Source organism: Pempheris klunzingeri, chromosome 15 (genome assembly GCF_042242105.1).
Source record: "Pempheris klunzingeri isolate RE-2024b chromosome 15, fPemKlu1.hap1, whole genome shotgun sequence".
NCBI classification, from domain to species: Eukaryota; Metazoa; Chordata; class Actinopteri; order Acropomatiformes; family Pempheridae; genus Pempheris; species Pempheris klunzingeri.
Window position 1 is genome coordinate 14,138,660 of NC_092026.1, and position 12,327 is coordinate 14,150,986.

General features: G+C 40.3%; 1 protein-coding gene across 1 annotated transcript; it reads left to right on the plus strand.

The window, feature by feature from the left end:
- Window positions 1-821: 821 nt before the first annotated feature.
- LOC139214641 (myosin-7-like) lies at window positions 822-11,231 on the plus strand. The gene is made up of 37 exons (XM_070845542.1): window positions 822-1,022; window positions 1,118-1,261; window positions 1,370-1,526; window positions 1,621-1,648; window positions 1,734-1,842; window positions 1,990-2,082; window positions 2,167-2,230; window positions 2,318-2,416; window positions 2,527-2,630; window positions 2,719-2,857; window positions 3,263-3,381; window positions 3,469-3,618; window positions 3,723-3,893; window positions 3,980-4,289; window positions 4,418-4,491; window positions 4,744-4,949; window positions 5,063-5,186; window positions 5,275-5,411; window positions 5,662-5,917; window positions 6,009-6,251; window positions 6,344-6,520; window positions 6,631-6,776; window positions 6,855-6,945; window positions 7,064-7,453; window positions 7,556-7,682; window positions 7,756-7,874; window positions 7,955-8,151; window positions 8,240-8,423; window positions 8,507-8,672; window positions 8,757-8,881; window positions 8,976-9,284; window positions 9,377-9,580; window positions 9,656-9,952; window positions 10,115-10,219; window positions 10,308-10,403; window positions 10,700-10,834; window positions 11,107-11,231. Exons 1-37 carry the CDS (start codon window positions 822-824, stop codon window positions 11,125-11,127), a joined length of 5,817 nt encoding a protein of 1,938 aa, XP_070701643.1. The 3' UTR covers window positions 11,128-11,231.
- The last annotated feature ends 1,096 nt before the right edge of the window (window positions 11,232-12,327 follow it).

The following is a 12,327-nucleotide window of genomic DNA, read 5'->3' on the forward strand; positions in this document are numbered from 1 at the left end:
TAGCAGCACTGGGCTCTACCCAATTTGGAGAATGCTTTTTGTGACAGGCAACCTGGATGCCATTTCTCTAATATTCATCCCCATATTTGGTTGAGTAACAACCTTTATTAATGGAGGGGCAGCCTGGTGTCAGCCACTGGGTCCATCATTTCACTTGACAAAGGTTGACAGTCAAAGGTAAGAAAAACATCCACTCTAGTGAGATACAGCTACGTCGTATGTGAGTAACTATTTCAAAGGGTGCTCATGATGTTAGAATTACTCTCACTTCTACATAGAATGTACATTTTGATAATTTAAAATGTTACTTCTCAAACTTGATTTGATTAAATCATGAAATAATGTGGCAATTGGTTTGCCTCTGTCTTCTAAATACAAATACCACAGATCCCAATATCCTGTGGAGTGACACGCCTCAGGTAAAATTCATTGCTACATTTATGTGAAAGAGCAAACACATTTTTATCATGGAGTACAACAGTTAACCCACATATTTGTTAAAATATCTTGCTTTTCTGTTGATACATGCACATGTAAGCAAACTTCTGAAACATCCAATTTGCCCTCATAATAGTTAGTTAGTGACATTGTCATTTAGGCTTACCTATTACTGTATTTGTATTAGAAAGAAAAGCATGTTAACAAGGCAAAAAAGGTTCATTATGTCCAATAACTTCTATATAACTGATTTTTGTCCTGTCTGTGTTTTCCTTGGGTCTTAAGTGGATGATCAATAGGTCATACATGTGTGTGCAAAGACAATCACATGCCATATAATATGTTATAATATGTTATAATATGTATTCTTAAAAGGTTCAAAGATGGGTGATGCCGCCATGGCAGAATTTGGGGCTGCTGCTTCTTTTCTCAGGAAGTCAGATAAGGAGCGTTTAGAAGCTCAAACTCGTATATTTGACATGAAGAAGGAGTGCTTTGTTCCTGATCCTGAGGTTGAATACGTCAAAGCTTCTGTCACTAGTCGTGATGGTGACAAAGTCACTGTTAATACTGAATTTGGAAAGGTATGTACTTCAATCAATTCACTTCAGCTCAGTTCAAATCTCTGGTAATACAATTCTTGATATTTGTTTAATACGATGTTGTCTCGATTCTGTAGACTGTCACTGTGAAGGAGTGTGATGTTCACCCTCAGAACCCACCAAAGTTTGATAAAATTGAAGACATGGCGATGTTCACTTTCCTCCATGAGCCCGCTGTGCTGTTTAACCTCAAAGAGCGTTATGCAGCATGGATGATCTATGTATGACAATTGTCCAATCTGTAACTTTTCTCTGTGAGACATCTCAGCATTTAAAACCACTATCTAACTATCTATCTAACCGCCTCTATCGCTTTTTTAATTTGGTAGACCTACTCTGGGCTCTTCTGTGTGACTGTCAACCCCTACAAGTGGCTGCCAGTCTACAACCAAGAGGTGGTTGTTGCCTACAGAGGAAAGAAGAGGAGTGAAGCTCCTCCTCATATCTTCTCCATCTCTGACAATGGCTACCAGTACATGCTGTCAGGTACATCATCTGTTTAAGCCTTCATTTTGTTTAGATATTTAATCATGATGGCTTTTCTTTGTACCGAAAATCTGAAAATCTTTCTCACTCACAGACAGAGAAAACCAGTCAATCCTTATCACGTAAGTCACACGGCCAACAAAAACCTCTTCAGTAGTCAAGAGTTAAAGGTCTTGGCCTAAAACATTCTGCCTCTCTTCTGTACAGTGGAGAATCTGGTGCTGGAAAGACTGTCAACACCAAACGTGTCATTCAGTATTTCGCCAGCATTGCTGCTGTACCAAGCGGGAAGAAAGATCCAGCTGCTGAAAAGAAGGTTTGTACGGAAAAATATATTTTTTTGATATTTCACAAAATATCAGCTGTAAAGCTTAAATTGAAAGTCATTCCTAAAAGCTTAACCACATTTTGTAATTATACATACTTGGCATAAAACGTGAAGTTGTGTCTTTGTCAATATCAGGGTACCCTGGAGGATCAAATCATTCAGGCTAACCCTGCTCTGGAGGCCTTTGGGAATGCCAAGACCATCAGGAACGATAACTCCTCCAGATTTGTGAGTGTCTTTGGGAATGCAGATGATCATTTCGAAACTGAAGTGAATCAAGTGGACTAAAATGAGTGGCTCTCTTCTTCTTAGGGTAAATTTATCCGCATTCATTTTGATAACCGAGGAAAGCTGGCCTCTGCTGATATTGAAACTTGTAAGTAACATGGTTTATGTAATACATTTGAAGGTATCACTTGTCAACATATAATTGTACCAAAATAAAAGCTGATTTCTCTAACAGACCTTCTGGAAAAATCTCGTGTGACCTATCAGCTCAAAGCTGAGAGGGACTACCACATTTTCTACCAGATCTTGTCTCAGGCAAAGCCTGAGCTTCTGGGTAAGTGTACAGTATTCAGTATAGGCTTATCACTGGACTGTATCATGTACTCTACCATAAAATAAATGTTTTCTACTTGAATGTTACTTTTACTCTGAATGTCTTTTTAGAAATGCTGCTCATCACAAACAATCCATACGACTACGCCTTCATCTCCCAGGGAGAGACAACAGTAGCCTCTATCAATGATTCTGAAGAGCTGATGGCCACTGATGTGAGATAACTCTTCAAATCCCTGTGAACCAACGTTTACAGTGCCATTTCTATATATCTAATATCTTAACATATCGTATCTATTTCAGGAAGCATTTGATGTGCTGGGCTTTACTCAAGAAGAGAAGAACAGTATTTACAAGCTGATCGGTGCCATCATGCACTATGGTAACATGAAGTTCAAGAACAAGCAGAGAGAGGAGCAGGCAGAGGCTGATGGCACTGAAGGTGGGGGGGGGGGGGGGGCTGTTATATGGTGATGTGTACTACTACTGCTACTATTATTATTATTACTATAGAGTTATAATCAGTGAATCCAATCCAACTAAGATTATGAGAAATGCATATATAGATAGATAGTCAAGGAGCAAGCGTTTTTCCGGCTCTGTTGAGGATTTTGTTTAACATTTTGCATTTGTCACAATGAGACTAAAAATGCAAGTCAAGTCATAAACAGGGACTGTATCACAGAAAAGTGCTTACCCACATTTATCAAAATGCTGCATTGTTCACAACCATCAGTTCCTTAAGTGTGTCCTGAAGACAATGACAGAAAGCTGAGAGAACATGTCCAATGTCAGGTTGAAGAGCCAGAGATTTATATGCTACTTCTGTATATCTTCACTTTCTAAGTGGCTGACAAAGTAGCTTACCTGATGGGCCTGAACTCTGCTGACCTCATCAAAGGTCTCTGTCACCCAAGAGTCAAAGTAGGAAATGAGTGGGTCACCAAGGGACAAAATGTTGCTCAGGTAATGAGCTGAGGGAATATTTTGGGGATAGTTTGATATATTGAAATGTTTAGTTTTAAAAATATTGCTATTTATTTTCTTCCGAAGGTGTACTACGCTATCGGTGCACTGTCTAAGTCAGTGTATGAGAAGATGTTTCTGTGGATGGTGGTGAGGATCAACCAATCCCTGGACACCAAGCAGCCCCGCCAGTACTTCATTGGTGTACTGGACATCGCTGGATTTGAGATCTTTGATGTGAGTTTGGATTGGTAACCAATGCTCCTACACATAAAGTAAACATTTCTGCTCAACATCTTTATGCCTGAATCAATTTGTACTTATTTTCAATGTTATTACAGTTCAACACCTTTGAGCAGCTGTGCATCAACTTCACCAATGAAAAACTGCAACAGTTTTTCAATCACCACATGTTTGTGCTGGAGCAGGAAGAGTATAAGAAAGAGGGCATTGAATGGACTTTCATTGATTTTGGTATGGACTTGCAGGCCTGTATTGACCTGATTGAAAAGGTGAGAGATAGGATATTACAGGTATACATAAAGTTAAAATTGAAAATACTGATTATTTATTAATCACTCAATTTTTGTCTCCTCAGCCCATGGGTATCATGTCCATCCTTGAAGAGGAGTGCATGTTCCCCAAAGCCTCTGATACCACCTTTAAAGCTAAACTGTACGACAACCATCTGGGGAAATCAAACAACTTCCAGAAGCCCCGAGTCGTCAAAGGGAAACCAGAGGCCCATTTCTCCCTGGTTCACTATGCTGGAACTGTTGATTATAATATCAACAACTGGCTGGTGAAGAACAAGGATCCTCTGAATGAGACTGTTGTCGGTCTTTTCCAGAAATCTACACTTAAGCTTTTAGGCATACTTTTTGCAAATTATGCAGGAGCTGAATCAGGTATGTTGATGTTGATCTGTCAATTTAAACTTAGAGTAACAGAACAACAATATCATCATTGACATCTTCAATTACTGTACAGTTTTTTTAAAGTCTTCAATCAACTAATTTTGACACAAATTTAACAGACACTGGTGGGAAGGGCAAAGGTGGTAGCAAGAAGAAAGGTTCATCTTTCCAAACTGTATCAGCTTTGCACAGGGTAAGGTGTTTATATTTCTCTAAGTTCATATGTTTCAAGGGTCAATGCAGGTCCAAAGCTATTGGAAATAATGATGAAAGGAACTTAATCAGGCTAATAATTTAGCAGTGTCTACAACTTAATTTCCCAAGGCTGCACAGATAACTATTAATGATTTAGGCATCTACTTTAATTTGCAACACAACCTTTTTAATTAAGTTAGTTTCACACAAACACATAATTCTTTCAAAGTCATGTATTAAAAACTTGCAGGAGAACCTGAACAAGCTGATGACCAACTTGAGGTCTACTCACCCCCACTTTGTGCGCTGCATCATCCCCAATGAGACCAAGACTCCTGGGGCCATGGAGAACCCTTTGGTGATGCATCAGCTGCGCTGTAACGGTGTGCTGGAAGGCATCAGGATCTGCAGAAAGGGCTTCCCCAACAGGATCCTCTATGGAGATTTCAAACAGAGGTTTGCATGTTGTGAAAATTACCATCGAAAACAATTGTCTTGACAGAATTGTTGTGGTACCTGATATTTCATATTTTCACAACAGCATTTTATGTTATGTATTTGTGCTAAAGATACCGTATTTTGAACCCTAATGCCATTCCTGAGGGTCAGTTCATCGACAACAAGAAGGCTGCTGAGAAACTGTTGGGTTCTCTGGATATTGACCACAGCCAATACAAACTGGGGCACACCAAGGTCAGTAATTTCAATGTTGATGAAGTTAAAATGATTGTTTCATACCACATAAGATATTACTGACTGTCCAATTTCCCCCTATAAAAAGGTGTTCTTCAAAGCTGGACTGCTGGGTCAGCTAGAGGAGATGCGAGATGACCGACTGGCACTTATCATCACTGGCATCCAAGCCCGGTCACGAGGAATTCTGGCAAGAATTGAATTCCAGAAGATTGTTGAACGCAGGTACCTGCTCACAGAATGGCAAAGTCAAGTTGACTTTATGACCTAAACAGCATAATACATCCTCTTTTTTGAGACCATTGATTCTGAATTGAACCAAAAACAAAAATATATATATCAACCTATCAAAAATGGATGAAATTAAATATTTTGACAAAACACATCACCTCAAGATGCACATGTACATGTATTTTTCACAATCAGATTAAAATTGGAGCAGGCTTCAAGAACAATGATGATGTGTGTTCTGCAGGGATTCTCTTCTTGTGATCCAGTGGAACATCCGTGCCTTCATGGGGGTCAAGAATTGGCCCTGGATGAAGATGTATTTCAAGATCAAACCTCTGTTAAAGTCAGCAGAGACTGAGAAGGAGATGGCCAACATGAAGGAAGAGTTCCTGAAGCTGAAAGATGCTTATGCAAAATCAGAAGCGCGCAGGAAGGAACTAGAGGAAAAAATGGTCACTCTGCTCCAAGAGAAGAATGACCTGCAGCTCCAAGTTCAATCCGTGCGTTTAAACTCTGTCAGCATTGCAAATAGTATTAAAATCAAACAAAGTCTGCCAACATGTAATACTGTGTCTTTTCAAAAAACAACAGGAGCAAGATAATCTGTGTGATGCTGAAGAAAGATGCGAGGGGCTGATCAAGAGCAAGATTCAACTGGAGGCAAAAGCCAAAGAGATGACAGAAAGACTGGAGGATGAGGAGGAGATGAATGCTGAACTGACTGCTAAGAAGAGGAAGCTGGAGGATGAGTGTTCTGAGTTAAAGAAAGACATCGATGACTTAGAGTTAACTTTGGCTAAAGTGGAGAAAGAGAAGCATGCCACTGAGAACAAGGTATAACAAACACTAATTACTGTGTGTCCAAAATAATACTATAAAATACTATGTGAGTTGAAGTCCATGATAAAACTTTCCACTGGCTATAGGTTAAGAACCTGACTGAGGAGATGGCAGCTCAGGATGAAATCATTGCTAAGTTGACAAAGGAAAAGAAAGCCTTACAGGAAGCTCATCAGCAAACACTGGATGACCTGCAGAGTGAAGAAGACAAAGTCAACACTCTGACTAAGGCCAAGGCTAAACTGGAGCAGCAAGTGGACGATGTAAGAATATCACTAAGAGTGCACTGGCATGTTTAAAACACAACTGAATTAAAAAGAATGATAATAATATTTTGTAAACGTTACACTGAAATCATTATCACCCATCACAGCTTGAAGGATCCCTTGAGCAAGAGAAGAAAGTGCGTATGGACCTTGAGAGGGCAAAGCGGAAGCTTGAGGGAGACCTAAAGTTATCTCAAGAATGTGTCATGGACCTGGAAAATGACAAGCAGCAACTCGAAGAGAGGCTGAAAAAGTAATATAAAAATACACTTTTAAAACAATAATATAACAATGTGCCAATTGGTACATTTTACATATTTCTTATCCACAGGAAAGATTTTGAAATCAACCAACTCATTTCCAAAATAGAGGATGAGCAGGCAATGAGTGCCCAGCTCCAGAAAAAATTGAAGGAATTGCAGGTAATAATTTGAATACGATGTAGGAACTTGAGCAAGCTACTGCATGAATATAACATTTTGAGACCACAAACTAGAGCAATAAAATGTCATGTTAAGTTTTTCTATGACTTTGGTCAAGGCCCGCATTGAGGAGCTGGAGGAAGAGCTTGAGGCAGAGCGAGCTGCCCGAGCCAAGGTAGAGAAGCAGAGAGCAGACTTGGCCAGAGAGCTGGAGGAGATCAGTGAGAGGTTGGAGGAGGCTGGTGGAGCAACTGCTGCTCAGATTGAGATGAACAAGAAGAGGGAGGCTGAGTTCCAGAAACTCCGCAGAGACCTTGAAGAGGCCACTCTGCAGCATGAAGCCACGGCTGCCACACTCAGGAAGAAACAAGCTGACAGTGTTGCTGACCTGGGAGAGCAGATTGACAACCTGCAGAGAGTCAAGCAGAAACTGGAGAAGGAGAAGAGTGAGCTGAGACTGGAGCTGGATGATGTGGTCTCCAATATGGAACATATTGTGAAGGCCAAGGTAAAATACTTATGTATAATATGAAATCTACTCATTGGTTTATTAACATTTTACTGTGAAGTAGGTCTTGTACCATGCTTTGTTAATGCTTTTTGTTTTCAGAGTAATCTGGAGAAAATGTGCAGGTCTTTTGAAGACCAGATGAATGAATATAAAACAAAGTCAGAAGAAGGACAACGTACCATCAATGACTTCACCATGCAGAAAGCAAAGCTTCAAACTGAAAACGGTATGCACTTGATTTGAACAGTGTGGTTTGTTTAAGATATCATGTATTCATCATACGCTTTTATCACAATTAGGTGAACTGACAAGGCAGATTGAGGAAAAGGATTCCCTGGTGTCTCAACTCACCAGAGGAAAGCAGTCTTACACCCAACAAATTGAAGACCTTAGAAGACAACTGGAGGAGGAAGTCAAGGTAGGAAATAAATCTAGACCTCATTCAGTACAGAAGAAATGTTGGTACATGAGAGACATTAAGACATGGCTTCATTTCAGGCCAAGAATGCATTAGCCCATGCAGTGCAGTCTGCTCGTCATGACTGTGACCTGCTCAGGGAGCAGTATGAGGAGGAGCAGGAGGCCAAGGCTGAACTGCAGCGCAGCATGTCCAAGGCAAACTCTGAGGTGGCTCAGTGGAGAACTAAGTACGAAACTGATGCCATCCAGAGAACTGAGGAACTGGAGGAGGCCAAGTAAGTAATATATATATTTTCAGTGAAGCAACTGGGCAAAGAAATGTTTAAAAATGATAAACTCTGAAGAAATTCTATCACAATTCAGAAAGAAGCTGGCTCAGCGTCTGCAGGAGGCTGAGGAGGCTGTTGAAGCAGTGAATGCTAAATGTTCCTCCCTGGAGAAGACCAAACACAGACTGCAGAATGAGATTGAAGATCTCATGGTGGACGTGGAGAGGTCTAATGCTGCTGCTGCTGCCCTGGACAAAAAGCAAAGAAACTTTGACAAGGTTGAATTCAAAATACAAATGACAATGCAGCTTTTTAACATGAAGAATTGTGTGTATAATGACCTTAAGTGCACATATTACAGGTCTTGGCAGAATGGAAACAGAAGTATGAGGAGTCTCAGTGTGAGCTGGAGAGCTCTCAGAAAGAAGCCAGGTCTCTGAGCACTGAGCTCTTCAAACTGAAGAACTCCTATGAAGAATCTCTTGAACATCTGGAGACCATGAAGAGAGAGAACAAGAATCTGCAGGGTAAGAGTACTACAAGTTTTCTCCTCCATTGCAGAAACTGTTCTAATGACAAAATCACTGATGATGCAATACTTTGATTCTCAGAGGAAATATCTGACCTCACTGAACAAATTGGTGAGAGTGGAAAGAATATTCATGAGCTTGAGAAGATTCGAAAACAGTTGGAACAAGAAAAGTCTGAGATACAAACAGCACTGGAGGAAGCAGAGGTATGTGGAATGATCTAAAGGTGGACTTTCCTTCGCACATGCTTTGTGTAATTGGTAATAACTGATCATATTTTCACTCTTAATTTCATGAAAGGCCTCACTGGAGCATGAGGAAGGTAAGATTCTCAGAGCACAGCTTGAGTTCAACCAGATTAAGGCTGATATTGAGCGCAAGCTGGCTGAGAAAGATGAAGAGATGGAGCAAGCAAAGAGAAACCAACAGCGAACTGTGGACACCCTGCAGAGCTCTCTTGAGTCTGAGATTCGCAGCAGGAATGAGGCCCTCCGTTTGAAGAAGAAGATGGAGGGAGACCTCAATGAGATGGAGATCCAGCTTAGCCAGGCCAACAGGCAGGCGGCTGAGGCCCAGAAACAACTTAAATCTCTTCATTCACATATGAAGGTATGGATTTTATTCTTTAAAAAAGGACACCTTGGACAAATTATGTCATCACTTGATTTAATAGCTCTACAATAAATATTGCACTCTACTAGGATGTTCAGCTGCAGCTTGATGACTCTGTTCGTGCCAGTGAAGATCTTAAAGAAAACATTGCCATTGTTGAGAGACGCAACAACCTGCTTCAGTCTGAAGTGGAGGAGCTCAGGTCTGCTCTAGAGCAAACTGAGAGAGGTCGCAAACTTGCTGAGCAAGAGCTGCTGGATGTTAGCGAGAGGGTGCAGCTACTGCACTCACAGGTAAGCTGGCACTGCTCTTTTCTATTGCAGTCAATGTACTGAGGGATTTTCTAATCTAATTTTGCATTCAACCAGAACACCAGCCTGCTAAACCAGAAGAAGAAGCTGGAAGCTGATACATCCCAGCTCCAGACTGAAGTGGAGGAAGCGGTGCAGGAGTGCAGAAATGCAGAGGAAAAGGCCAAGAAGGCCATCACTGATGCTGCCATGATGGCAGAAGAGCTGAAGAAAGAGCAGGACACCAGCGCTCACCTGGAGCGTATGAAGAAGAACATGGATCAAACTATCAAAGACCTGCAGCACCGTCTGGATGAAGCTGAACAGATCGCCATGAAGGGGGGCAAGAAGCAGGTGCAGAAGCTCGAGGCCAGGGTGAGTGTCAGAAATTTCAAAAAAATCAAATGAACAATTTAATGGTATCACTAAACTATTGACAACATTGAACATCTTAGAAATATGTGTCCCCATAGTCTAAAAGCCGACACAAAAATAACGAAAAAATAATGAAATCTATATTCGTGTTCTTTCCAACAGATCAGAGAACTGGAAACTGAAGTAGAGACTGAACAAAGAAGGTCCAGCGATTCTGTAAAGGGAATACGAAAATATGAGAGACGAATCAAGGAGTTGACCTATCAGGCAAGTTTCAGGTCATTAAAAAAATTGTGAAACACGGAGTATAATTTCAATTCAAACATGCAATTCTTTTGTTCTGTTTTGTTTTCAGACAGAGGAGGATCGTAAGAATCTTGCCCGTCTGCAAGATCTGGTAGACAAGCTGCAGCTAAAGGTCAAATCCTACAAAAAAGCTGCAGAGGAGGCAGTAAGTACAGTTTAGAGAAACTCATAGAAAAAAGCACAACACCTGCATGTGTGTGCATAATCAATGCCATGGGTTATTTCTTGGTCAGTGCAGTAAGAGCTATGCAATAGAGATGGCAATATGGCCACAATATCATTTCATCAAATTTTGAGGAAATGACTTTACAACAGGATTGTGTCCTTATCAGCACAACAATTTAGAGAAGACTAACCTGCTTGTGATTCATTGGCTCAATATTAGTCCAATAATACATCAAACTGTCAAACTGATAAGGATATGGTGTCTCCGTTCCACAGGAGGAACAGGCCAACGGTAATCTGACCAAGTTCCGAAAGATTCAACATGAGCTTGATGAGGCTGAAGAAAGAGCTGACATCGCTGAGTCTCAGGTCAACAAGCTACGTGCCAAGAGTCGTGATGTGGGGTCAAAGGTCAGCCTTTGAACTTTTTCCTTTTTTGTGTGAGACACACTATAAATATGGGCCTGCTTTGGGCCAAATTACAGTTATAATAAAGTATTAATGTTGCTGCAAACCGGATGATGTATAATGATGAAAATATATAATAACATAACATAAAGTATGGTATGTTCTTAAATATTTGTCCCATTACAGTAAAAAGATTACAAAGAAAATGGTGTTTGTACTGTTTGTGAGCCAGAAGCCATTAATGAGAATTGTTTTACCACTTTCTCTTATTTCAGAAAGGACACGATGGAGAATGAAGCTCATGGAATGAAATTCTTGTTTCTGAGGCACCTGTTGGTTGAATAGTGTCTCCCTAAGCATGTCAGTAGTTCTGTAGAATAAAATTAATCTGCATCTCAAACTGTCGCTTTTGTTTGTTTGTTTTTTAACTGCACTTTACATCAGTACATTGGAACAAGGCTTATAGCATATTTGTAACAGGTCAAAAATATTTTTTTTTATGTGATCTAGCTATTGCACAACTAAAATGTAGAATTTGTCACTATCTCGACCTGTACAGCATTTTTAAAACAAAGTGGATCTTTGTCTTGGTTAGTTTGGTAACACATTCTCATTAATTGGTTTTTCTTTGTTTTTTTTATTACTTTCTATGTTGTAGATTAATATTGAAGACATCAAAACTATGAAGGAACACATATGGAATTATGTAGGACAGAAAAAAAGTGTATGTTTTATATTTTAGATTCTTCAAAGTAGTTTTTCCAACCTTTCTACCCTTTTGCTGTAATGACAGCTTTGTTCCATGCAGTGGATAGCCATATTCAGCAACTGCTCAAATCCATATTATAGCAGAAAACCACTCAAATAGATAAGAGAAACAACAGTGCATCATTACTTTAAGACAAGGTCAGTCAATCTACAAAATTTCAAGAACTGAGCGTATCCACCATGATGAAACTGACTTTCATGAAGACCGCCCCAGGAAAGGAAGACCAAGAGTTAGCTCTGCTGCAGAGGATCAGTTCATTAGAACTACCAGCCTCAGAAAACACAAACTAACAGCACCTCAGATTAGAGCCGCATAAATGCTTCACAGAGTTCAAGTATCAGACACATCTCAGCATCAACTGTTCAGAGGAGACTGTGTGAATCAGGCCTTCATGGCTGAATGGCTGCAAAGAAGAACTACTGAGGAAGAACAGGAAGAAGAGGAGAACTGCTTGGGCCAACAAACACAAGAGATGAACATTAAACCAGTGGGAATCTGTATTTTGGTCTGATGAGTCCAAATTTGAGAATTTTGGTTCCACCCTCCATGTCTTTGTGAGACGCAGAAAAGTTCGAGCAGATAGTTTCTACATATGTGGTTCCCACCATGAAGCATGGAGGAGGAGGTGTGATGGTGTTCAAGGCACACTTAACCAGCATGGCTACCACAGCATTCTGCAGCAACATCCCATCTGATTTTTGCTTAGTGGGACCATCGTTTGTTTTCC